The sequence below is a fragment of the Papio anubis genome, chromosome 17, assembly GCF_008728515.1.
Source record: "Papio anubis isolate 15944 chromosome 17, Panubis1.0, whole genome shotgun sequence".
NCBI classification, from domain to species: Eukaryota; Metazoa; Chordata; class Mammalia; order Primates; family Cercopithecidae; genus Papio; species Papio anubis.
In genome coordinates this window covers 258,158-282,529 of record NC_044992.1, presented here as the reverse complement: position 1 = coordinate 282,529, position 24,372 = coordinate 258,158, and the positions used below count along the sequence as shown (strand labels likewise).

Genomic DNA, 24,372 nt, shown 5'->3' with positions numbered 1-24,372 from the left:
AAGTCGGCGGCGGCCACTGCTGTCCCTAGGGATCCCCACGGGAGCCCCGGTGGTGCTGGTGGTCTCGCCCCTCCCACCCTGTCTCCCGGTGGGCATCAGGGCAGTTTCCTCATTGCCATCCCAAGGCGGGGCTGGCTCCAACTTGGCCTTCAGTGCCCTCCCCTCTGGCCCCACCTGGCCTTGCTGTCCACCTGCCCTGGCCGCAGGCCGGGCACACACACCACACCAGCGTTTCTGCTGCCGCCCTCCACCCGCATGCCCAGGGCCTCTTACCTCTCCCAGGAGGTGTCCTGCTGGCCCCTCAACGCCCAGCTCACGTCACCTCCTCTGGGAGGCCTCCTTGATGCTTCCCAGGGGCCAGAGCCCGCGGCCACATCCCCGTTCCAGTGGCCCTTCATTCATGTGTCTGTTATAACCTCTGCTGCCCCTCAGCACCCCAGCCTCAGCCTGGAGCAAGGGCCGTGCTCAGGGAGGGTCTGTCGGGTGGGCGGGGATGGAAGAGCAGAGAAGGCACAGAACCGAGTGCTCCTGTAGATGCCTGGAAGAAGGCGATGGGGGGTTCAGAGATCACCAGCCTTCTCATGGGGACACCTGGGAGGTGCCCCCTTCTGTTGGGCAGGGTCTGGCAGCCAGAGAACTGGGGGCAGAGCAGGGCCCACTGTCACTATTTGGGGGCTGTTTGCAGAAGCCAGCGCCCACACCTTATGTACCCTACCCCCCCTGCCCCCCACCAACACACACACACACAATTCACTGACCTTGGCTCCCACCCACCCCCCCTCCTCTAGCCTGGCCTTGCTAAACCTCCACCAAGGTCCAGGACTTGGACCCCCAGGTCCCTCTGTGTCTCCATCCTGGCCTTGCTAAGCCTCCACCCAGGTCCGGGACCTGGACCCCCAGGACCCTCTGTGTCTCCATCCTGGTCCTCTTTGGCTTTCGCTTTTCCACCCCATGCCCCCACTTGACACACCGTGTCCTGGTCTCATGATAGAAACGTTTGCCTCCTTCTCCGTCCTGGGAGATGTGGGGGTGGGGCCGCTAACTCCACGCCCTGGCGCAAATGTACATCCTTCTCTCAAATTAGGCAAAGAAAATGATAGATCCCAAGTAAACCAGGGAACATAAAGGGCTTCTGAGTTCAGACTCCGCACTGCGTTTATCTTTGCACGCTTAACACAGAAGCCCTGATCCTGTAAACTGGGTGAAAACCAGCACCGTGTCTAGTATGCACCTGCCTTGTAGTGAGCCTTCTTGGTTAATCAGAACATCTCATGCATTGGCGGGGCTGGAAGTACTGCTGTGCTCTGGTTCACTGAGTACTCTGGATAGCGGAGGGTGACGGAGAACATTTGGTGTCCACCTGTCTCTTTTTTTTTTTTTCACATGGAGTCCTACTCTGTCTCCCAGGCTGGAGTGCAGTGGCACGATCTCGGCTCACTGCAACCTCTGTCTCCTGGGTTCAAGCGATTCTCTTGCCTCAGTCTCCCCAGTAGCTGGGACTTCAGGCACACAGCACCACGCCTGGCTCATTTTTGTATTTTTAGTAGAGATGGGGTTTCACCTTGTTGGCCAGGCTGGTGTCAAATTCCTGACCTTGGGTGATCCACCTGCCTCGGCTTCCCAAAGTGCTGGGATTACAGGTGTGAGCCACTGTGCCCGGCCTGGTGTCCATCTTACCAATGAAAGTTTTTTCTTTAAAGACAGAGTCTCCTGCTCTGCCCGCTCTGTTGCCCAGACTGGAGTGTAGTGGTGATCTCAGCTCACTACAGCCTTGACCTTCTGGGCTCAAGCCATCCTCCCACCTAAGCCTCCTGAGTAGCTGAGACTATAGGCGCGTACCACCACGCCCAACTAATTGCTGTATTTTTTGTGGAGATGGGGTCTTGCCATGTTGTCCAGGCTGGTCTCAAACTCCTGGGCTCGAGGGATCCTCCTACCTCCACCTCCCAAAATACTGGGATTACAGGTGTGAGCCACGGTGCTTGGCGAGATTGAATCTTTAGTTAAAAAACAAAAAATTCCCTGGCAGCATATACATATATATATTTTTACTTTTCCTAGAGTCTTGCTGAGACAGTGACAGAGGGAGTGCTACAGAATGGAGGATTCGGGTGAGGTGAGCCTCTGCTCACCAAAGTTTCTCACCGCAAGGCGAGGGGTAGCGGTCTGGCTCACGTTCGTTTCCTCTTTGCAGCTGTTCACACAACCTTAGCAGTGAAAGGGGGCGTCCGCCTTGCTGTGCTGATAAGGTCACAGGGCATGTGATGTGACTCCTCTGAGGGCACACGGCACAGTCGTGGTCAACCTGGGATTTGAACCCAGACCTCTCGGCTCCCTGTCCAGCGTGTCTCTGGTGTGCCCAGCACCGGGGACACAGATCCCAGTTGGGCCCATCAGCTAGAGGCTCAGAGCCACAGCCTTCTATGGGCGATGCTTAGAAATGGCCTGTGGGGGCTGGGCGCAGTGGCTCATTCCTATAATCCCAGCATTTTGGGAGGCTGAGGCGGGCGGATCATCTGAGGTCAGGAGTTCGAGACCAGCCTGGTCAACATGATGAAACCCTGTCTGTACTAAAAATACAAAACAATTGACCAAGCATGGTGGCACATGGCTGTAATTCCAGCTACTCAGGAGGCTGAGGCAGGAGAATTGCTTGAACCTGGGAGGCAGAGGTTGCATTTAGCTGAGATTGTGCCACCGCACTCCAGCCTGGGTGACGGAGCGAGACTCCGTCTCAAAAAAAAAAAAAAAAGAAAAAAAGAAATGGCCCATAAGAGCTCTGACTGCATTCTTCTCTGTCCTTGAAGAGTCCAGCGTCTCTCCCGCTGACTCCCGGCTGTGTGCTGAGGCTGTGTCCCCTGTCCTTTGGCGAAGGAGTGGAGTTTGACCCCTTACCACCAAAGGAAGTAAGGTAAATACAGCAGGCCCCAATTTTATTCTTTTTTTTTTTTTTTTTTTACAATTTTTATTTTTTATTCCAGATATTCATGCTTGTTGTTATAAAAAATTAGTTAATTGCAAAAATGTGACAAAGATGATTAATAGTTTGGTGGGTCCTCTTTCTGTTTCTGCATTCTAACCCATTAAATATACAGGCATGCTTTTCACATTAAAATGAAAATGAGATCGTGATTTGTATAAAGTTCTGCATTTTCTTTTTGCACTTCATGAATCATGGCCGTCAGAGGGTTACAATTTTGTCAAATATTAATTCTTATTTCCAGAGGCTGCTGCCCCCTACTCCCTTACCTTCCAACCCCCTCTCTGAGGTCTTTTAACCTTGTCTCAGAGTATAATTCACTAGCCAAGCACTGGTCTTCCTCTGGGGATTATCTCATCCAGCATTATCTGGCGGCAAAGATGCACTGACTGACTCAGGTAAAGATAGGTCTTTTTAGAGAAAGGAGTTTTACTTTTGGTACCTGGTGGTTTGAGAGCTGGAGTTTCCGCTGCATCAACACAAAGGCCCCTTTGACATGGAACAAAGGCGAGGTTCATCAGTTGGGAGGTGAGCAGTTCAGCCTTTTGTTCCTGTGGAGCTTGTATTTTGAGCAAAATGGGGCCATGACTCCCACCAGCCTCTTAGCTGCTTGCCTACAGAGGAGAGACGAGATTTCCATTCCACTCACAGAAAAGAATACTGATTCTTACTCACCTGACCAGTGGGTAGGGCTGGTTGGAGGCAGTGCTGTTAGATGTGTCTGCATGTGACACTCATACACTTTTCAGTATCTACAAAGCTATAAGAATTCAGTAAAATGCATTAAAGCTTTTGCTTCTATAAGAAAACTAACTTCTGGGCCAGGCACAGTGGCTCACGCCTAGAGTCCAGCATTCTGAGGGACTGAAGCAGGAGGATGGCTGGAGCCCAGGAGTTCGAGACCAGCCTGGGCAACAACAGTGAAACCCTGTCTCTACAAAAAATACAAAACTTACCTGGGAATGGTGATGCATGCCTGTGGTCCCAGCAACTCAGGAGGCTGAGGTGGGAGGATCGCTTGGGCCTGGGAGGTGGAGGCTGCAGTGAGCTGAGATCACACCCCTGCACCACTCCAGACTGAGTGACAAAGTGAGACTCCACCTCCAAAAAAAAAATAGAAAAGAAAAGAGAAGAAAATCACTTCCAAAATTAAAAGAAAGACTTGAAAAAATTAAGTGCCTGAGGAACATAGATGCTAATTTATCTTATGGAAATCAAGATGATAATTGGCTTTCATTGGTAAGGTCAGACACCTGTGTTTGGGGAGGGTCCCCAAACCAAATGCCAAGGTGAACAAAGTGTTAATATTTGGTATAGTCAAACTTTCAGAACCAGCATTCTGGGTTCCTTTGTCCTCTCATTAACTAGCTGACAGGGTGGGCGCGGTGGCTCATGCCTGTAATCCCAGCACTCTGGGAGGCCAAGGCAGGAGGATCGCTTGAGCCCAGGAGGTTAGGACCAGCCTGGGCAATACAGGAAGTCCTCATCTTTACAAAGAATAAAAGATATGTTTAAAAAAAAAAAAAAAAAGAGGCCGGATGCAGTGGTTCATGTCTATAATCCCAGCGTTTTGGGAGGCTGAGGCAGGCAGATCACCTGAGGTTGGGAGTTCGAGACCAGCCTGGCCAACATGGTGAAACCCTGTCTCTACTAAAAATACAAAAATTACCAGGGTGTGGTGGCGGGCGCCTGTAATCCCAGCTACTCGGGAGGCTGAGGCAGGAGAATCGCTTGAACCCGGGAGGTGGAGGTTGCAGTGAGCCGAAATTGCACCACTGCACTCCAGCCTGGGTGACAGAGAGACACTCCATCTCAAAAAAAAAAAAAAAAAAAAGAGGAAACGGAGGCTCGGAAAAGTGAAGTAACTTGGCTAAGGTCTTAAGCTCACACGAGTGGGAGCAGGATCCAGGGGCTGCTGCCTGCAGTGGCTACCAGTGATGCGGGATAAGCTTAGGAATCCTGCACCCCTGTGTTTAAATCTCAGCTCTACTATTCAGTGGCGCTGTGACCTTCACCTCTGCACCTCGGTGTCCTCTCAGGGTTGTTGGGGAAATTAAGTTGGATCCCGTAAGTAAAGTACTTAGAAGGGTACCTGGCACATAGTAAGTACTCTGCGGACTCTGTGACCCTATTTCTACATGTGCACCCCACAAATGACTCAGTCACGGTGGGGACCCCAAGCCCCTGGCTCAGAGGAGCGGCTTCACGCGGCCTTATGTCTCACGCGCAGGTACACCTCCTCGGTCAAGTACGACTCCGAGCGGCACTTCATCGACGACGTGCACCTGCCCCTGGGCCTGGCGGTGGCCTCCTGCAGCCAGACGGTCACCTGCATCCCCAATGGCACCTGGCGCAGCTACAAGGCCGAGGTGCGCTTCGAGCCACGCCACAGGCCCACGCGCTTCCTCAGCACCACCATCATCTACCCCAAGTACCCCAAGACCGTCTACACCACCACCCTGGACTACAACTGCCGCAAGACGACGCGGAGGTTTCTGTCCAGCGTGGAGCTCGAAGCCACGGAGCTCCTGGGCGGCGATGACCTCTCCGACGAACGCTGACTCGGCTGGGCCGGGGTCGGACCGGCTGCTCCGCTGTCCTGCCCCCGACTGCCCTGGCCAAGCCGGGCGACCTTACCCTTCATGTCATTCCAGCCCCAGAGGAGTCTAACCTAGAGAGACCTCCAAGCCCGGCCGGGGGAAGAGAAAAAAAAAAATCGCTGCCACTCATAATTATTGAGATCTTTGTGTTGTGATGTTTAAGCTGTTTTTTAGAGGGAGTATATGTCCTGGTTTGCTGCTGTGTTTCCCCAAAGCCTCAATCAGGTGAGGCAACAAAAAGACCACCGAGACCGCAGGAAAGCAGCAACCATCTGGGGTAGGGAGGGAGGAGGAGAGCTCTCCCTCCATGGCCAGTTTGTCCGAAGAAGAGGGTGGAAAAAGTGAGATTTTAGAAATTTCAGCCACGGGTGTCTTCACCGCGCAAAAGTGGTGCTAATTCAGTAAACGGCGACACCTGCGTGGGTTCAATCTGTGGGGGGTTGAGTTCCGTTCCTTTGTTTTTAAATTTCCATCCCTGTTTATGTTTCCTGTTAACCTAAACTCTTGTAATTCTCTAAATCTTTGTTCATGATATCCAAAAAAAAAAAAAAAAAAAAAAAACTCCCAAACCACAATGTAAGATGCCTTAAAAAAAAAAAAAAAGGTTCGTGTTGCCGCTCTGGGAAGGCCAGGCCGGGGCCGCCGGGTGTGGTTTTGGCCCCGATTACTTCCTCGCCATCAGTTCCAAGCACAGGCTCTGAGAAAACGCCTCGAACCCTTGGCATGTGCTGACCGTCCGCAGGCTTCCCTGAGTCTGGGACAGGTGTTTTGGCCTTTTGGAATATTTTCAGAATTACTTTCCCATTTTTTCATAAGGCAAAACGGAGCCGAGGACCTTTCTTGAGAGAAACAGCTTTCTAAGAGTATCCTTGGAAAACACACTTTTTGGGGAGTCCGCGAGGGGAGTGGACACGAACCGGTGGCCCTGGCTAAGACCTGCGGCCGCCCGGAGGAGGCAGACGCCGATGATGACCTGGTTCATCATGAGAGGGGCCGGGGTTGACTCATTCTTAGGATTTCGATGGCGTCAGAATTGCAGAGGGATTTTGCTAGGGCCTTAAGTCTAATTCAAACAGCCAGGAAGGCCGGGCGCGGTGGCTGGAGCCTGTGGTCCCAGCTACTCGGAAACTGAGGCAGGAGGATCTCTTGAGCCTAAGAATTCGAGACCAGTCTGACAACATAGTGAGCCTCCATCTCTAAAAAATATGGCAGAAAAAAAGGCGAGGAAATCCGTGTGCCCACCTGCCGACAGCAGACAAGGTGCATTCACAGTAGGGAGCGATGTCAAAGCCTGGCCGCTGTGGCTGCACGTCCTTCTTACCCACCGCACAGGTGCAAGTGGCATTCGACTGCCGTGTTCCCAGGGACCGTGAGAATTCGGCTGACCTGGCCGGGCAGTGGCGGTGGACCAGGGCCTGGTGGCTTCGGCTCTGCCTCCCACCACCCCATCCTCCCCCAGCCCCTTCTTCTTGGGACCTCCTGCCAACCCCTGTGGTGTCTGAGTAAAGAAAGTGGCAGATGGTTTTACTGTTTTCTTCCAAGATTAGAAAGAACAAACTAGATATTTCCTTTGAATACATGCAAATGATGTCAAGTGCCCGAGGGTCACCGGGCACCGTGAGCTCCGCTCCGCTGCGGCTCCGGGTTTCTATGGACGGTTTCCATCTGTCCCGAAAGCAGAACTGAGAGCTCCGTGGTGCCCCAGGGCCACAGCAGCAGGTGCGGTGATAATTGCCATCGTGTGCAGTCGCTGGAGGCCTGGAGAGCCACGTTGTCCTCTGCAGACCACAGCGTCCGTCCGCGGTGCCCCTCACCAATGCAAGCGCCCTGTGGACACAGCCTGGGGTCCACCCGTGGTCTGCGCTTGCCAGGCTGAAGCTCGGCTGGGACCCAGTGAGGGGGCACCCTGGCACCCATGGTATCCTCAGTCACGTGCAGAGCAAAAAATGCTTCCTGTGTTTGGAAGAGCAAGTGACGCAGCATGTATTGATAAAAATGGATTTTCTGTCTGATTTCATGCTGTGGTCATTTAAGTGGTCAATGTTTTTTTGTTTTTTTGTTTTTTTGTTTTGAGACGGAGTCTCACCCTGTTGCCCAGGCTGGAGTGCAGTGGCACGATCTCGGAGTACTGCAACCTCTGCCTCCCGGGTTCAAGGGATTCTCCCGCCTCAGCCTCCTGAGTAGCTGGGACTACAGGCGCACACCACCACGCCTGGGTAAGTTTTGTATTTTTAGTAGAGACGGGGTTTCACCATGTTGGTCAGGCTGGTCTCGAACGCCTGACCTTGTGATCTACCCGCCTCGGCCTCCCAATAACTTTTAAGTTATGTTAGCGGGATCCTCAAGGCCTTGCCCTGCCCCATGGAAACACTTGCTTGGATGAGCTCAGGAAACAGTACCAGCTGCGTGGCAGGCGTGGGCGTTGGGTGGGAGGACGTGGCCTTTGAACACCGCTGTGTTCTCAGATGTCCTTAGGAGATTTTTTTGGGTCTTATGGGGACTGTATTAAGTTCAGGCAAATCATGCTAGGTGTGGAGAGAGTCTGAAATATGTCAGTAAAGTAAGTAGGAGTGAGCGATTGTGAATGTGTAATGCAAATGGAAAACCAGGTTTTATTGTGTTAAGTTATTCACCAGGGAACCAACTGTAGTTCTTTCTAATCCTCTTTCTCTCCAAACCTACTTTGCTGAAAGTTGCAGAAAAGAAAGTGTGTGGAGAGAAAGAGAGCGTTTCAGGTGGGTCAGAGGACGCCATCCACAGTGGATTCATGTTCGTTTGCAGGGTGGAAGCAGTGATTTTTAAGACCACTGATTAAAAACAAACATCCCTCAGTGTATCTGAGAGATGCTGTTTATTTGTTAATGAAAAAGCTTTTTTCTCCGTCTCTTAAATAATGGCTTTCATGTAATAAGGATATTTTTAGTGAAAAGTTATTTTCCTTGCAAATTACAGACCTTTTTGAAAAACTTAATTTGAGCGAGTACCTTTTCATTTGACACTTTTACTGTTTCTAACCTTAGGAAAGCAGAACAGCGTCTGGCAGACACGACGTTTTCAGTTTACCTTTGACAGCAGCCCCCACTCCATTTCGCTTTGTGACGTCTTCATTTAACAATAAATTATCTGAAAAAACAAAACTCAGAGAGATGCTTCTGTTTTTAAAGTAGTGATGACTGGGAAGTAATTATGTCCCGGAGATGCAGCTCCGCCTTGAATGCTGATCCGCCCTGTTGACTTTGGATTCACCGCAGTTCAGCGAATGTCTCTATTTTATCTACCGTTGCTTATATAGGAACATGTACTCAGCACAGATCCTGCCCTGAGGCAGATTCACATAGCATTTCTGCCTTTCCCTGCAGGCGTCCCACACAATTCTTCCCTGTGGTGGATGAGTCCTGGGTCTAGGGGTAACAGCACAGGGATCCACCATCTCCCCTCGCTGCTGCCTGGGACCTCCTGGCTGCCGCTCCTGAGGCTTTATTAGATGTTTCTTTCTTAAAAACCTCTGTTCTTTAAAGACTCCATTAAGAAAACGTAAGTCAGAGAGTGGGAGAAAATACTCATATCTGACAAAGGACTTGTATCTAGAATATGTAGAGAACTCTTTAAGTCAACATTTCTTTTTCTTTTTCTTTTTTTTGATTTGGAGTCTTGCTCTGTGGCCCAGGCGGGAGTGCAGTGGCGTGATCTTGGCTCACTGCAAGCTCCGCCTCCCGGGTTCACGCCATTCTCCTGCCTCAGCCTCCTGAGTAGCTGGGACTACAGGCACCTGCCATCTCGCCCGGCTAATTTTTTATATTTTTAGTAGAGATGGGGTTTCACGTTGTTAGCCAGAATGGTCTCGATCTCCTGACCTCGTGATCTGCCTGCCTCGGCCTCCCAAAGTGTGGGTATTACAGGTGTGAGCCACGCCCGGCCAGCATTCTTTTTTTGAGACAAGGTCTCGTCTGTCACCCAGACAGTGGTGCAATTATGGATCAACTTCCACGTCCTGGCCCCACGCCATCCTCAGCCTCCCGAGTAGCTGGGACTACAGGCACGTGCCACCATGCCCGGCTAATTTTGTTGTATTTTTGTAGAGATGGAGTTTCTCTGTGTTGCCCAGGCTGGTCTTGAACTCCTGGGTTCAAACGATCCTCCCACCTCAGCCTCCCAGAGTGCTGGGGTTACAGCCGTGAGAACAACCCTATTAAAAATGAGCAAAAGACTTGAACAGACAGTTCATAAAAGAAGATATATGGATGGAAAATAAGTGCATGAAAAGATGTTCAAAACCATTAGATGTCAGGGAAATGCAGATTAAAGCTAAGGTTAAATAAAATTTGATACTTATCTATGAGAAACGAAAATGTAGGTCCACCAAAATGCTTGCACACAATAAAGTGACTGGTCATTCTGTTGATAGCCATATGCTAAAGGAACCAAAATGTCCATCCATCAACAGAATAACTGATAAACAAAGCCATAGTGTATATTAATATAGATACTAGAATACTATTTAGACCAGGCACAGTGGCTTACGCCTGGAATTCCAGCACTTTGGGAGGCCGAGGTGGGAGGATCACCTGAGGTCAGGAGTTCGAGACCAGCCTGACCAACATGGTGAAACCCCATCTCTACTAAAAACACAAGAATTAGCTGGGCGTGGTGGTGGGCGCCTGTAATCCCAGCTACTCGGGAGGCAGGAGAATCACTTGAACCCAGGAGGTGGAGGTTGCAGTGAGCTGAGATTGTGCCATTGCACTCCAGCCTGGGCAACAAGAGGGAAACTGTCTCAAAAGATATATATATATATATATATATATGCACACATATATACAAAATGGAATACTATTTAACAATACAAAGGGATAAATTGCTGATACATGTAATATTGTGGGTGACTCTCGCAGACACAATGCTGACAGGCACCAAAGGATGCATATAGTATGATGATTCCACTTATGAGATTCTTTTTTTTTTTTTTTTTTTTTTTTTTTTTTTTTTTTGAGGCGGTCTAAACTCATATCACCCAGGCTGGAGTGCAGTGGCGGATCTCCAGCTCACTGCAAGCTCCGCCTCCGGGTTCACGCCATTCTCCGGCCTCAGCCTCCCGAGTAGCTGGGACTACAAGCGCCCGCTCCACCTACGCCCGGCTAGTTTTGTATTTCTTTTTTTTTTTTTTTTTTTTTTTTGAGACAGAGTCTTGCTCTGTCACCCAGGCCTGGAGTGCAGTGGCCCGGCGATCTCGGCTCACTGCAACTCCGCCCTCCTGGGTTCCGCCATTCTCCTGCCTCAGCCTCCCGAGTAGCTGGGACTACAGGCGCCCGCCACCTCGCCCGGCTAGTTTTTTGTATTTTTAGTAGAGACGGGGTTTCACCGTGTTAGCCAGGATGGTCTCGATCTCCTGACCTCGTGATCCGCCCGTCTCGGCCTCCCAAAGTGCTGGGATTACAGGCTTGAGCCACCGCGCCCGGCCCCACTTATGAGATTCTAGAACAGGCAAAAGGATTGGTGGTTGAAAAGAATTAGACTGATGGTCGCCTAGCTGTGTGTGTGGTGGTTGGTGACTTACTGGGAAGGAACATGAGGATTCTTTCGATGGAATTGAGATGTTTCAGATCCTGATGGGGGAGGGTACATGGGAATCTGTTAAGCTAAATACAGGAGGAATGTAGTTTACAGTTTAATTTTGAAGCAAAGATGATAATCTGATATGGCTGATTGGCTGTGTGTCCCCACCCAAATCTCATCTTGAATTGTCATCCCCATAAGCCCCACAAGTCAGGGGAGAGACCCGGTGGAGGTGGTTGGATCGTGGGGCCGCGTCCCCCATGCTGCTCTCGCGATAGTGAGTGAGATCTCACGAGATCTGATGGTTTCTTAAGGGGCTCTTCCCCCGGGCTCAGCATTTCTCCTTCCGGCTGCCGTGTGAGGAAGGCGTCTGGCTGTCCCTCCACCTTCTGCCACGATTGTAAGTTTCCTGCGGCCTCCCCAGCCACGCTGAACTGTGAGTTAAACCTCTTTCCTTTCTAAACTACCCAGCCTCAGGCAGTTCTTCACAGCAGCGTGAAAACAGACTAACACACAACCCCTTTCCCAAACAAACCCCCTTTGGTTGTTAACAGAAGATGCGATGAATGCCTATATTTATAAAGCAAAGGGGCTGATAGAAAACTATGGAATTTAGAATAAAGCGTGTGAGAAATTTTTTTCTTTCTTTTTTTTTTTTTTTTTGAGTCTCGCTGTATCGCTGGAGTACGGTGGTGTGATCTCGGCTCACTGCAAGCGCTGCCTCTCGGGTTCAGGTGTTTGTTGTGCCTCAGCCTCCCGAGTAGCTGGGACTACAGGCACCTGCCGCCACGCGCGGCTAATGTTTGTATTTTTAGTAGAGACGGGGGTTTCACCATATTGGCCAGGCTGGTCTCAAACTCCTGACCTCAAGTGATCCGCCCACCTCGGCCTCCTAAAGTGCTGGGATTGCAGGCATGAGCTGCTGTGCCTGGCCGAAATTTTTCCTTTTGAAGGAAATGGTATCATGATCTAACATTTAGAGGGAGAGATGCAGGCTCACTCTATGTATCAGGTATATTTTTGCTATTAGCATGAATTGTAATAATTAGGAGTATGCTGAAGCTCCATAGTTAACTAAATTGTACTTGCTTAAAGCAGGTGTCTTTAAAAGTTCTTTTAGAAAAGTATTTATTTTTATAGATTTAGGGGGTACGGATGCAGTTTTGTTACATGGATATATTATATAGTGGCCAAGTCTGGGCTTTTGGTATACCTGTCACTCAAATAGTGTCCATTGTACCCAAAAGGTAATTTCTCGTCTCTCACCCTCCTCCCACCTCCCCACCTTTCCAAGTCTCCAGTCTCTCTTACTCCACCACCCTGTGCACACATGGTTTAGCTCCGACTTTTACATGAGAACATGTGGTGTTTGACTTTGTTTCTGAGTTGTTTCACTTGTGATGATGGCCTCCAGCGCCAACATGTTGCTGCAAAAGACATGGTTTTATTCTTTTTTTTATGGCTGAGGGGTATCCCATGGTATACATTTGCCATATTTTCTTTATTCAGTTGCCCGTGGGTGAGCGCTTGGATTGAATCTGTGTCTTTGCTATTGTGAGTTGTGCTGCGTTGGACTTGCGAGTGTGGGTGTCTTTTGGATAGAACTGCGAGTGTGGGTGTCTTTTGGATAGAACAGTTTCTTTTCTTTTTTTTTTTTTGTCTGGTTAATTTTTTGAGACGGAGTCTCGCTCTGTCACCCAGGCTGGAGTGCAGTGGCGCAATCTCGGCTCACTGCAAGCTCCGCCTCCCGGGTTCACGCCATTCTCCTGCCTCAGCCTCCCGAGTAGCTGGGACTACAGGCGCCCACAACCGCGCCCAGCTAGATTTTTGTATTTTTTTAGTAGAGACGGGGTTTCACCGTGGTCTCGATCTCCTGACCTTGTGATCCGCCCGCCTCGGCCTCCCAAAGTGCTGGGATTACAGGCGTGAGCCACCGCGCCCGGCCAACAGTTTCTTTTCTTTTGGGTGGACATCCATGATGGGATTGCCGGGTAGAAAGGTAGCTCTACTATTGGTTCTCTGAGAACTCTCCATGCTGTTTTTCTTGAGGGTTGTGCTGATTTACGTTCCCACCAGTAGAGTGCAGGCCTTCCCTCTTCTCTACGTCCTCGCCAACATCTGTTGTTTCCCTGACTTTGTAGAAAGTCTCCCCTGGTAATATGTATACAGACTTTAATAATTGATTGTTCTTTTGGCTCATCTGTTCTTCTCCAATGAGTTAGTGTTACTGGTATAATAAAAACAGGAATTAAGAATCAAAAAATAATTAAGAATAAAAAAAAAAAACGGCCTGGTGCACTGGCTCACACCTGTAATCCCAGCACTTTGGGAGACCGAAGTGGATGGATCACTGGAGGCCAGGAGTTCAAGACCAGCCTGGCCAATATGGTGAAACCCCATCTCTACTAAAAAATACAAAAATTAACTGGGCATGGTGGCGAGCACCTGTAATCACAGCAACTCCAGAAGCTGAAGCAGGAGAATCACTTGAACCAGGGAGGCAGAGGCTGCAGTGAGCCGAGATCACAGCACTACACTCCAGCCTGGGCAACAGAGTGACTCCATCTCAAAAACAAACAAGAAACAGACAAAAAATCCTTTCTTCTCAAAGTGTATACTTTGTCAAAATTGTCCAGCTGAGATCTGTGGGCCATGTGCTGTGGTGCACGCCTGTATTCCCAGCACTCTGGGAGGCTGAGGGAGGTGGATTGCTTGAGCCCAGGAGTTTGAGACCAGCCTGGTCAACATGAAAAAAACCTTGTTTCTACAAAAAATACAAAAATTAGTTGAGCGCAGTGGCGTGCACCTGTAGTCCTAGCTACTTGGGAGGCTGAGGTGGGAGAATCGATTGAACCTGGAAGGTGGGGGTTGCAGTGAGCCGAGATCACACCACTGCACTCCAGCCTTGGCAACAGGGCAAGACCCTGTCTCAAAAAAAAAAAAAAAAAAAAAGGTTTGTGCATTCTAATGTAATTTTTGTCTCAAAGAACATAGAGGGTCATCCAAAGGGTTTATCTTGTCCACTGCACAGATAGAGCCAATTTACCAAGACAGCAGTATTACAATAGGGCAATAGCTTAACAAACACAGAGCCAGCTAAGTAGAAGAACAGGAGTTTATTATTACTCAAATCCACCTCTGAAAATTCAGAGGCTAGAGTTTTGTTTGTTTGTGTGTTTGTTTTTAGACAGAGTCTCGCTGTGTTGCCCAGGCTGGAGTGCAATGGTGCAATCTCGGCTCACTGCAACCTCTGCCTCCCAGGTTCAAATGATTCTCCTGCCTCAGTCTCCTGAGTAGCTGGGATTTCAGGCACCCACCACCATGTCTGGTTAATTTTTGTATTTTTAGTAGAGATAGGGGTTTCACCATGTTGTCCAGGCTGGTCTCTAATCCACCTGCCTCAGCCTCCCAAAGTGCTGGGATGACAGGCGTGAGCCACTACACCTGGTGCTGAGTCATAATTTATAATCTGTGGCTAATTTGTTAGTTTCACAAAGGCAGTGTGGTCCCCACGCCAGGAGGGGGTCTGTTTGGGGTAGGGGTTGTTATCTTTGTTTCATTGTTTGTTTGTTTTCGAGACAGGGTCTTGTTCTGTGTCCCAGGCTAGAGCACAGTGGCACGATCTCAGCTTACTGCAACCTCTGCCTCCTGAGTAGCTGGGCCTACAGCGCTTGCCACCACACCTGGGTAATTTCTGTATTTTTTGTAGAGGCGGAGTTTCACCATGTTGCCCGGGTGGCTCTCGAACCCTTGGGCTTAGGTGATTCACCTGCCTCGGCCACCCAAAGTGTTGGGATTACAGGCGTGAGCCACCGCGCCCATTCTTAAAGTGCTCATTCTAAAACACACAAAAAATTCATATTATTAAAAATAAAAATCATTCATATTCTCCCCAACCATTGCTAAATTTTTGGAGAACTGCAGCTTTTAGTGGTGGTCAGAATGGAGCAGTCTAAGGGAATATGTTGCTTTTAGACTAAGTGCTATTCTCAGGCTCATAATGGTGTAGTTGTTGAATCAAGACAGAGCGTGAAGGGGCTTTTTTTTGTCGTTGTTGTTGTTCTTTGTGTTTGCCGGCTTCCTTTTCAGAATGAGAACAGGGGCCTTGGGCGTGTCAAACCAGTTGCTGGTAATTACAAATTACTTCTTTTCTCTAGAAGGCTTTGGGCTTTGTTTAGGTAATTAAGCTGGGAAGTACAAGTAACAGGATGTTCCCAATGCCGGCACACCACCTTCCCCACCCCAAGAATTATTACAAAGCAAGAAGGGTCCAAAAAGCTGGAGTGAATTGCTTCGTTTGATTCAGGTGTTAATCGTATCCACTCACTTTCAAAAGGAGATGGGGGTAGCTACAAGACGACGTGACAGAGGCACAAAAACCCTGTCTGTTGGTTGCTGTGAACCTCCTGGTTTTTGGAAAACTGACCCATTTTAGAGTTCAGGGTGATCACCGGGCACCCGCCACAAGCGACTTCGTTTTGCTCGCTCTGGCCTGTTGGGCCTAGTGTAGGAGCTTAGTCCAAATGGCCTCCTGTAAATTTTTTTACCCTAGTATAAGGAAGTGAGCCCCTAAAAGACGCTTTTTCTCGGGACTAAACTCGAAGAGGACTTTACTACCACCTGTATCTACACAGGGGACACAAAGTCAAAGATCCTCACATTGACCCAATGCCATTTCTTTTTCTCTTTTTCTCTTTGAATTGAGATGGAGTCTTGCTCTGTCACCCAGGCTGGAGTGCAGTGGCGCCATCTCAGCTCACCGCAATCTCCACCTCCTGCCTCAGCCTCCTGAGTAGCTGAGATTACAGGCACCCACCACCACACCCAGCTAATTTTTGTATTTTTAGTAGAGATGGGGTTTCGCCATGTTGGCCAGGTTGGTCTTGAACTCCTGACCTCAGTTGATCCACGTGCCTCGGCCTCCCAAAGTTCTGGGATGACAGGCGTGAGCCACCGCGCCCGGCCCCAGTGCCATTTCCTATTTGGCTCTTAGGAAAGGCAAAGAGGACATTTAAAACTGGGAGTAACCATAGTAGAATGAGTACACACAGACTTTGAGCCAGAATGCCTGGGTTCAAATCCCAGCTTCACCACTTATTAGCTGTGTGACCTTGGGCAAGCCCCTTAAACTCCCTGTAGAACAGGGAATGGCAAGAGCTCTTTTCTCCTAGAGATGTGGTGAGGATTAAACGAGTTGATATATGCAAAGTGCTTAGAACAGTACCTGTGTGAGTTAAAAGCTATATGAGTGTTTATAGTTTAATTATATTTTGGTTTATAATTTCACTTCAAAAACATACTCAAAACACTAGAAAATTACACTAAATGTGCATATGAGGATATTCATTGCAAAGTTGTTTAGAATAGTCAAAAAAAAAAAAAAAAAAAGGGCCGGGTACAGTGGCTCATGCCTGTAATCCCAGCATGTTGGGAGGCCAAGACAGGTGGATCACAAGGTCAGGAGTTCGAGACCAGCCTGACCAATATGGTGAAACCCCATCTCTATGAAAAATACAAAAATTAGCTGGGCGTGGTGGCGTGTGCCTGTAATCCCAGCTACTCAGGAGGCTGAGGCAGGAGAATCACTTGAACCTGGGAGGCGGAGGTTGCAGTGAGCAAAGATCGCACCACTGCACTGCAGCCTGGGCAACAGAGCGAGACTCCATCTCAAAAAAAAGAAAAGAAAAAAAAAGGAAACTAGATTTCCGCAGATAGGGAACTGAATAAACAGTTCCTACAATGGAGTACTAGGCAAACATCACAAATTATGATGTGGATGTCAGTTTAGTGATTTGGAAAGATATCCACACCATATATATTATATATTTTTATATATAATCTATATATATATAAAAATATATAATATATATAATATATATATAAAATATATATATATAGGCCGGGCACAGTGGCTCAAGCCTGTAATCCCAGCACTTTGGGAGGCCGAGACGGGTGGATCACGAGGTCAGGAGATTGAGACCATCCTGGCTAACATGGTGAAACCCCGTCTCTACTAAAAATACAAAAATTAGCTGGCGAAAGTGGTGGCTTCTGTAATCCCAGCTACCGGGAGGCTGAGGTAGGAGACAATGGCGGAACCCGGGAGGCAGAGCTTGCAGTGAGCTGGAGACTGCCACTGCACCCCAGCCTGGGTAACAGATGAGATCTCCATCTCAAAACCAAAACCTATATATGTGGGTTTTTTTTCCCTCTGAGATGGAGTCTCGCCTGTTGCCCAGGCTGGGGTGTGCAGTGCCATGATCTCAGCTCACTGCAACCCTGCCTCCCCGGTTCACGCCATTCTCCTGCCCCCAGCCTCCCCGAAAGTAGCTGGGGACTACAGCCGCGGCACCACCACACCTGGCTATCCTTTTTTGTATTTAGTAGAGACAGTTTTAGATTGCATGGGCTGTGGCTGATCTCGAACTTCCTGACCTCAAGTGATCTGCCCACCTCAACCTCCTGAAGCGGATGGGATTACAGGTGTGGGAGCCACCTGGACACCAAGTCATATTTTTAAGAAAATTATTTTAAAACAATTTATATATTGTTATCCCATTAATTTTTCTTTTTCTTTTTCCTTTTTTTTTGAGACAGAGTTTTGCTCTTGTTGCCCAGGCTGGAGTGTGCCGGCGCTAATCTGGCTCACTGCAACCTCTGCCTGGAGCTGACTTCCCGCCACCACTTCTGGCTAATTTTGTATTTTAGTAGAGACGGTGTTTCTATGTTGGTCAGGCTGGTCTCAAACTCCCGACCTCAGGTGACCACCTGCCTGAACTCCCAAAAGTGCTGGGATGACAGGGTGGAGCCACCGTGTCTGTAAGAATTTTTAAATGTTTTGTAGAGACAGGGCCTCCTCTTTGTTGCCCAGGCTGGTCTTGAACTCCTGGCCTCAAGAAATCCTCAAAGAGCAGGGGTTGAGCCACCATGCCTGGCCATATTTATTTATTTTATTTTATTTTTTAGAGCTAGGGTCTTGTTCTGTTATCCAGGCTGGAGTGCAGTGGTGCAGCTATAGCTTGCTGCAAACTTGAACTCCTGGCCTCAAGTGATCCTCCCACATCAGCCTCCCAAAGTGCTGGGGTTACGGACATGAGCCAACACACCTGGCAATTTTGTTTTCCTATGCTTAGATATATTAATAGAAAAAGGCTGGAAGGATGAATCCAAACAGATGAGGCTATCTCTCTCCTGATGGTGGGACTAGTCCATGTTTTTAAAACTTTCTTTTTTTTTTTTTTTTTGAGACAAAGTCTTGCTCTGTCGCCCAGTCTGGAGTGCGGTGGCACGATCTCAGCTCACTGCGACCTCCACCTCCTGGGTTCAAGTGATTCTCATGTGCCACTACACCCTGCTAATTTTTGTATTTTTCGTAGAGATGGGGTTTCACCATGTCGGCCAGGCTGGTCTCGAACTCCTGACCTCGAGCGATCCGCCCGCCTTGGCCTCCCAAAGTGCTGAGATTACAGGCATGTGCCATCATGCCTGGCCTCCTAAAACTTTTTTTTTTCTTCTCTGTATTTTTGAGTTTGCCTCGCCACCTGTGCATTTCTTGAAAAGTAAGATCTGAGTGAACATTACATTGTTTCTGGTGATCTAAGTGTAGAGAAACCAGATAATTCAATGGTTAATGTGTCTGTCACTTAGACCAGGGTCAGGAACTGGGAAGAATGAGCTTTTATGCTTTTAGCAAGCTAACAAGTTAGCCTGCTACAGTTTCTTTTCTTTTCTTTTTCTTCTTTTTTTTTTTTTTTGAGACGGAGTCTTGCTCTGTTGCCCAGGTTGGAGTGCAATGGTGCAATCTTGGTTCACCGCAGCCTCCGCCTCCTGGGTTCAAGCGATTCTCCTGCCTCAGCCTCCTGAGTACCTGAGATTACAGGCACCCTACACCATGCCAGGATAGTTTTTGTATTTTTAGTAGAAATGGGGTTTCACCATATTGGTCAGGCTAGTCTGGAACTCCTGACCTCTTGATCCCCCCACCTTGGCCTCAAAGTGCTAGGATTATAGGTGCAAGCCACCGTACCTGGCCGCCCGCCACAATTTCGTGGATGTTAGCTAAAGACAGGAGACTCTGGGGCCAGAGACAAAGGATGTTTATTAGTCACAGCAACAGCACTAGCTGGAGTGTTTGCAGTTGTGCTGGTTTCCTCAGAATCATTTCCTACAGGGTGACACGAGAACAGAAGGGTTTAGGTTACAGCAGAGGAGCTCTGAGCCCAGGAACCAGGATCTTCTGTAATCATTGAAGCTAATCGGCCCTTTGCTCTGGAGGGAGACACGATCTCTATCTTCCAAGGCCATTCATCCTATGAAAGAGGGTCTGAATCAAAGGTAGTCAGTGGGGACGTGGAGAAACGTAAGCAGAGTGAGAATTCCGTATGGGGAATTGTGTCCCAACAACCAGAGCCTCTCGCAGTGAGTGAGCCTAGAATCATCTGAGGACTTGGTTAAACTACAGGTTCTAATACAGTAGGTCTGGTTTGCAGCGGGGACTTGAGAATCCACTAACAAGGGAGTTTCTTTTGAAAACATTTTGTTAATTTTATTTATTTTCTTGAGAGAGTCTTGCTGTGTTGCCCAGGTGGGAGTGCAGTGGTGTGATCTTGGCTCACTGTAGCCTCAACTTCCCAGGCTCAAGCTATCCTCCCACTTCAGCCTCCCATGTAGCTAAGCCTATAGGCAAGCGCCACCACACCTGGCTGATTTTATTTTTTTTAGAGGCAGGATCTCACCATGATGCCCAGGCTGGTCTTGAGCCCTTGGACTCAAGGGATCCTCCCACCTCGGCTGCCCAACATGCTGGGATTACGGGTGTGAGCCACTGCGCCCGGCTGCTTTTAAAAAAAATATTGTCTGGGCATGATGGCTCACGCCTGTCATCCCAGCCCTTTGGGAGGCTGAGGTGAGTGGATCACCTGAGGTCAGGAGTTCAAGACCAGCCTGGCCAACATAGTGAAACCCCATCTCTACTGAAAATACAAAAATTAGCGGGGCGTGGCGGCGTGCACTTGTAATCCCAGCTATTTGGGAGGCTGAGGCACGAGAATCACTTGAACCCAGGAGGTGGAGGTTGCCGTGAGCCAAGATTGCGCCACTGCTGTTCGTCTCAAAACAAAAAGCAAAAAAAAGTTTACTTTTAGAAACAGGGTCTCGCTCTGTCACCCGGGCTGGAGTGCAGTGGTGTAACCATAGCTCGCTGTAACCTAGAGCTCCTGGGTTCAGTTGATCCTCCTGCCTCAGCCTCCCGAGGAGCTGGGAGGGCCAACTAATTGTTTTTTTTTCTTTTTGTAGAGGTGAGTTCTGGCTATGTTGCCCATGCTGCTCTCTAACTCACGGCCTCAAGTGATCCTCCCACTTCAGCCTTCCAATGTGCTGGGACTACAGGCATGAGCCGCCGTGCCCCACTAACAAGCCCCCTCCTGTTGGTTCTTCAGGTCCCAGGACCACATTTTGTGCAGTGCAGTCTTAGTCTCCCGTCCTCAGTGGTAAAGCGTGGGCAGGAGCTGCAGGCAGAGGCAGCCGAGCACAGCCTGGAAGTACGGCTGTGGGATGGTGGAATGACAGACAAGCCTGTCCAGTGACGGTCAGAGGGGATGTCAGTGGTGTCAGAGGCCAGCTTAGACCATGGAAAACCACATAGTGTGGCCAGGAGGTCTGAGACAATGGGGGACCTCGGGAGCCCGGGTTGGTGGAAGTTTCTGCCTCCCAGACCCCTCCTCCCCTTCTGGCCACAATTCCCAGGAACCTTCCTTCTTCCAGCACTTCTTCCATTCCACTGACCCCACTGACAAGCCCCACTGGACTACTTCCTCCCATTGCTGCCTTGGTCTATCTCCTCCCATTGCTGTTGACCCCTGTGGGGGTGTGGCTTGGCTCCCACCTGCTGAGATCTTAGATACTGCAGGGCAGTAATTAAGAGCAGGATCTTTGGAACCAGCCAGCCCGGGTGTGACATCCCAGCTTCTCCTCTAACTCCTGATGTGACCCTGGGCGAGTCACTTTCCCAGTCTGTGCCCATTTCCTTGGGCGTGATGGGAATTATAGCATCTTGCACCTCAAACGTTGTCGTGGAGCTGAAATAAAGTCATGTAGTTCGATGGCCAACACCGTGCCTGGGCAGAGGAGGTGCCACATAAACAGGGACTGTTAGTATCATTCTGGGAGCAACATGCAGAGAACTGCATGTTTAGCAGTTGCTTGATACATATCTCCTAAAAGACAATTGGAGACCTCAGAACAATTCTCTTAGGAATTGTGTAATTCTAGCAATCACCCCTCTCTAAGCCTAAGTTGTAAAATGGAAATGATTTCTACTGCAAAGGGAGCGAATGAGATAGAAGAAACTATAAACTATAAAATGCCGTAAGATATTATAGCTACAATTAAAGGTGGGGTCTCTCACAGAGGGAGGCACCTCGAGGCTCGACTGGGCTCCACCTGCTTCCAAGTGCACTCATGTGGCTGCTGGCAGGCCTCAGGTCCACCACGTTGGTGGACGGAGACATCATTTCTTTCCAGGGGGCCCCTTTCCTCAGGGCAGCCCACGACACCGCAGCTGGCTTTCCCCAGAGCAAGTTCCCGGAGAGAAGGGAAGAGGTTGAGTGTGTCAGGCCAGGCACGGTGGCTCACGCCTGTAATCCCAGCACTTTGGGAGGCTAAGGCAGGAGGATCGCCTGAGCCCAGGAGTTTGAGACCAGCTTGGGCAGCGTGGTGAGACCGTGTCTCTACAAGAAATACAAAACTTAGCCAGGTGTGGTGGTGTGTGTCTGTGCTTCCAGCTATTCAGGGGGCTGAGTTGGGAGGATCACCTGAGCCTGGGGTGGTTGAGGCTACAGTGAGCTGTGGTCACGCCACTGAGCTCCAGTCTGGGCAACAGGGCGAGATCATGTCTCAAAAAAAAGAAAAAAGAAAAAAAGTAAAAAGTGTGTCACATGGAAACCAGGGCCTCCCCCATTCCCTCTTTCTCTCTCTCTCTCTTTCTGTCTCTTGCTAATAAATAGACTTTATTTTTGTATTTTTGAGACAGAGTTTCACTCTATTGCCCAGGCTGGAGTGCAGTGGCGGGATCACAGCTCACTGCAGCCTCAACCTACAGGCTGATGGTCCTCCCACCTCAGCCTCCCAAGTAATTGGGACTCCAGGCACACGCCGGCATGCACAGCTAATTTTTTTTATTTTTTGTAGAGACAGGGTTTCACTATGTTGCCCAGGCTGGTCTTGAATTCCTGGACTCAAGTGGTTCTCATGCCTCAGCCTCCGGAAGTGTTGGGATTACAGGCATGAGCGACCACACGCGGCCTTGGTACCTTATGATTAACTCAAGTCCGTAGTTTACATGAGGGTTCACTCTTGGTGTATATTTTAAGGGTCTGGACAATGGTGTAACGACATTTAACTCCCATCTTGGCATCATACAGAATAGTCTCGTCGCCTTAAAAATCCCGGGCTCTACCTATCCATTGCTCCTCGTCCTCCTCCTGAACACAATCTCTTTTTGTAACTTCCTCTTGGAAAGTGATATTCCATCACTTTTGCCATATTCTGTTCACTAGAAAGAGCCGATAGGTTCAACCCACATTCAAGAGACCAGCATGAATACCAGGAGACAGAGATCCTTGGGGGCCACTGACCACGCCAGCCGCACAAAGGCGGCCACATCCCTGAGCTTGTCTTCCTGTGTGGTCCGCGGTGGATGTCCACGAGGCTTACACAGGAGCGCCTTGTTCCTGAGTCTCTCACCACTGCCTGTGTGTGTACGAAGCATCTCGGTGCCAGGAAACCCAGAGTCTTCTCGTGCTGGGGTCCCCTATTCTCAGCTGGTCGTGTGGGCACATTCTAGCCATGTGACTAGCTTGAAAGGTGGAAACTCAGGTGCCACCAAAACCAGGTGCAAATCATAACCCCAAATGTTATCACTGAACAGTGCTGATGGGCTGGCACACTCTGCTCCGAAACAACTCATGGACCCGTGATGGCAGAGTGCTGTTTGTCTTTATAAGATTCCGTAGCAATGGCCAAGGGTCCGTAGTGTTTGTCTTTATAAGATTCCGTAGCAATGGCCAAGGGTCCGTAGTGTTGGAGATAAGCATGTAGTCAATCCAGGTCAACTGAGATGGACTCATGCCATGTAGGCCACTCCCATGACCCTTGGTCAGAGGTTTTTAAATATATATATATATATTTTTTGAGACAGGGTCTTACTCTGTCACCCAGGCTGATTGTATGGCATGATCTCGGCTCACTGCAGCCTCCGCCTCCCAGGCTCAAGTGATCCTTCTACCTCAGGCTTCCAAGTAGCTGGGACTGCAGGCATGTACCACTATGCCCTGCTAATGTTTGTATATTTTGTAGAGATGGGGCTTTGCTATGTTACCCAGGCTGGTCTCTTAACTCCTGTACTTGAGCAATCCACCTGCCTCGGCCTCCGAAAGTACTGGGATTGCAGGCATGAGCTGCCGCACCTCACCAAAAATGAATCATTCTTGCTAGGTCACTGGATGGGGTATGAAAAAACAAAAATAAATAAAAATGAATCATTCTTGATAGGTCATTGGGTGGGTTATAAAAAATCTAAAAGTGAAAATTAGAATCATTCTTCATTTGGAAGGCAATGGACGAATCTGTTCTACTTGTCTCTTCAGGGAATCACTGTATTCTGTGCAGACTCTGCATTGGCCGGGCACAGTGGCTCACGCCTGTAATCCCAGCACTTTGGAAGGCTGAGGCGAGCCGATCGCTTGAACTCAGGAGTTTGAGACTAGCCTGGGAAACATGGCAAAATCCCATCTCTACCAAAAAATACAAAAATTAGCCAGGCATAGTGGTGTGCGCCTGTAGTCCCAGCTACTCAGGAGGGTGAGAGGGGAGGAGCGCTTGAGCTTAGGAGGTGGAGGTTGCGGTGAACCAGATCGTGCCACTGCACTGCAGCCTGTGTGACAGAACAGACCCTGTCTCAGACAGAGGAGAGAGAGAGAGAGACAGAGACAATCTGGATACATTCTTTTTTTTTTTGTTTTCTTTTTTTTTTGGAAATAGAATCTCGCTTTGTTGCCCAGGCTGGAGTGCAATGGCGTGATCTCAGCTCACTGCAGCCTCCGCCTCCCGGGTTCAAGCAGTTCTCCCACCTTAGCCTCCCAAATAGCTGGGACTACAGGTGAGTGCTACCACACTGGTTAATTTTTGTTTCTTCAGTAGAGACGGGGTTTCACCACGTTGGCCAGGCTGGTTTCGAACTCC

General features: G+C 49.2%; 1 protein-coding gene across 2 annotated transcripts; it reads left to right on the top strand.

The window, feature by feature from the left end:
- Positions 1–1,972: 1,972 nt before the first annotated feature.
- On the top strand, positions 1,973–8,717 carry RFLNB (refilin B). 2 transcript variants are annotated; one of them, XR_004179304.1, is made up of 4 exons: positions 1,973–2,116; positions 2,808–2,911; positions 5,211–7,796; positions 8,601–8,717. XR_004179304.1 is itself a non-coding variant. In XM_021928505.2 (3 exons), the coding sequence occupies exons 1-3, from the start codon at positions 2,099–2,101 to the stop codon at positions 5,539–5,541; spliced, it is 453 nt and encodes a 150-aa protein (XP_021784197.2). In that variant the 5' UTR covers positions 1,973–2,098; the 3' UTR covers positions 5,542–8,717. The 2 variants fall into 2 exon arrangements, 1 of the variants encoding a protein (XP_021784197.2); XM_021928505.2 differs by having other exon boundaries at positions 5,211–8,717.
- Positions 8,718–24,372: the final 15,655 nt, after the last annotated feature.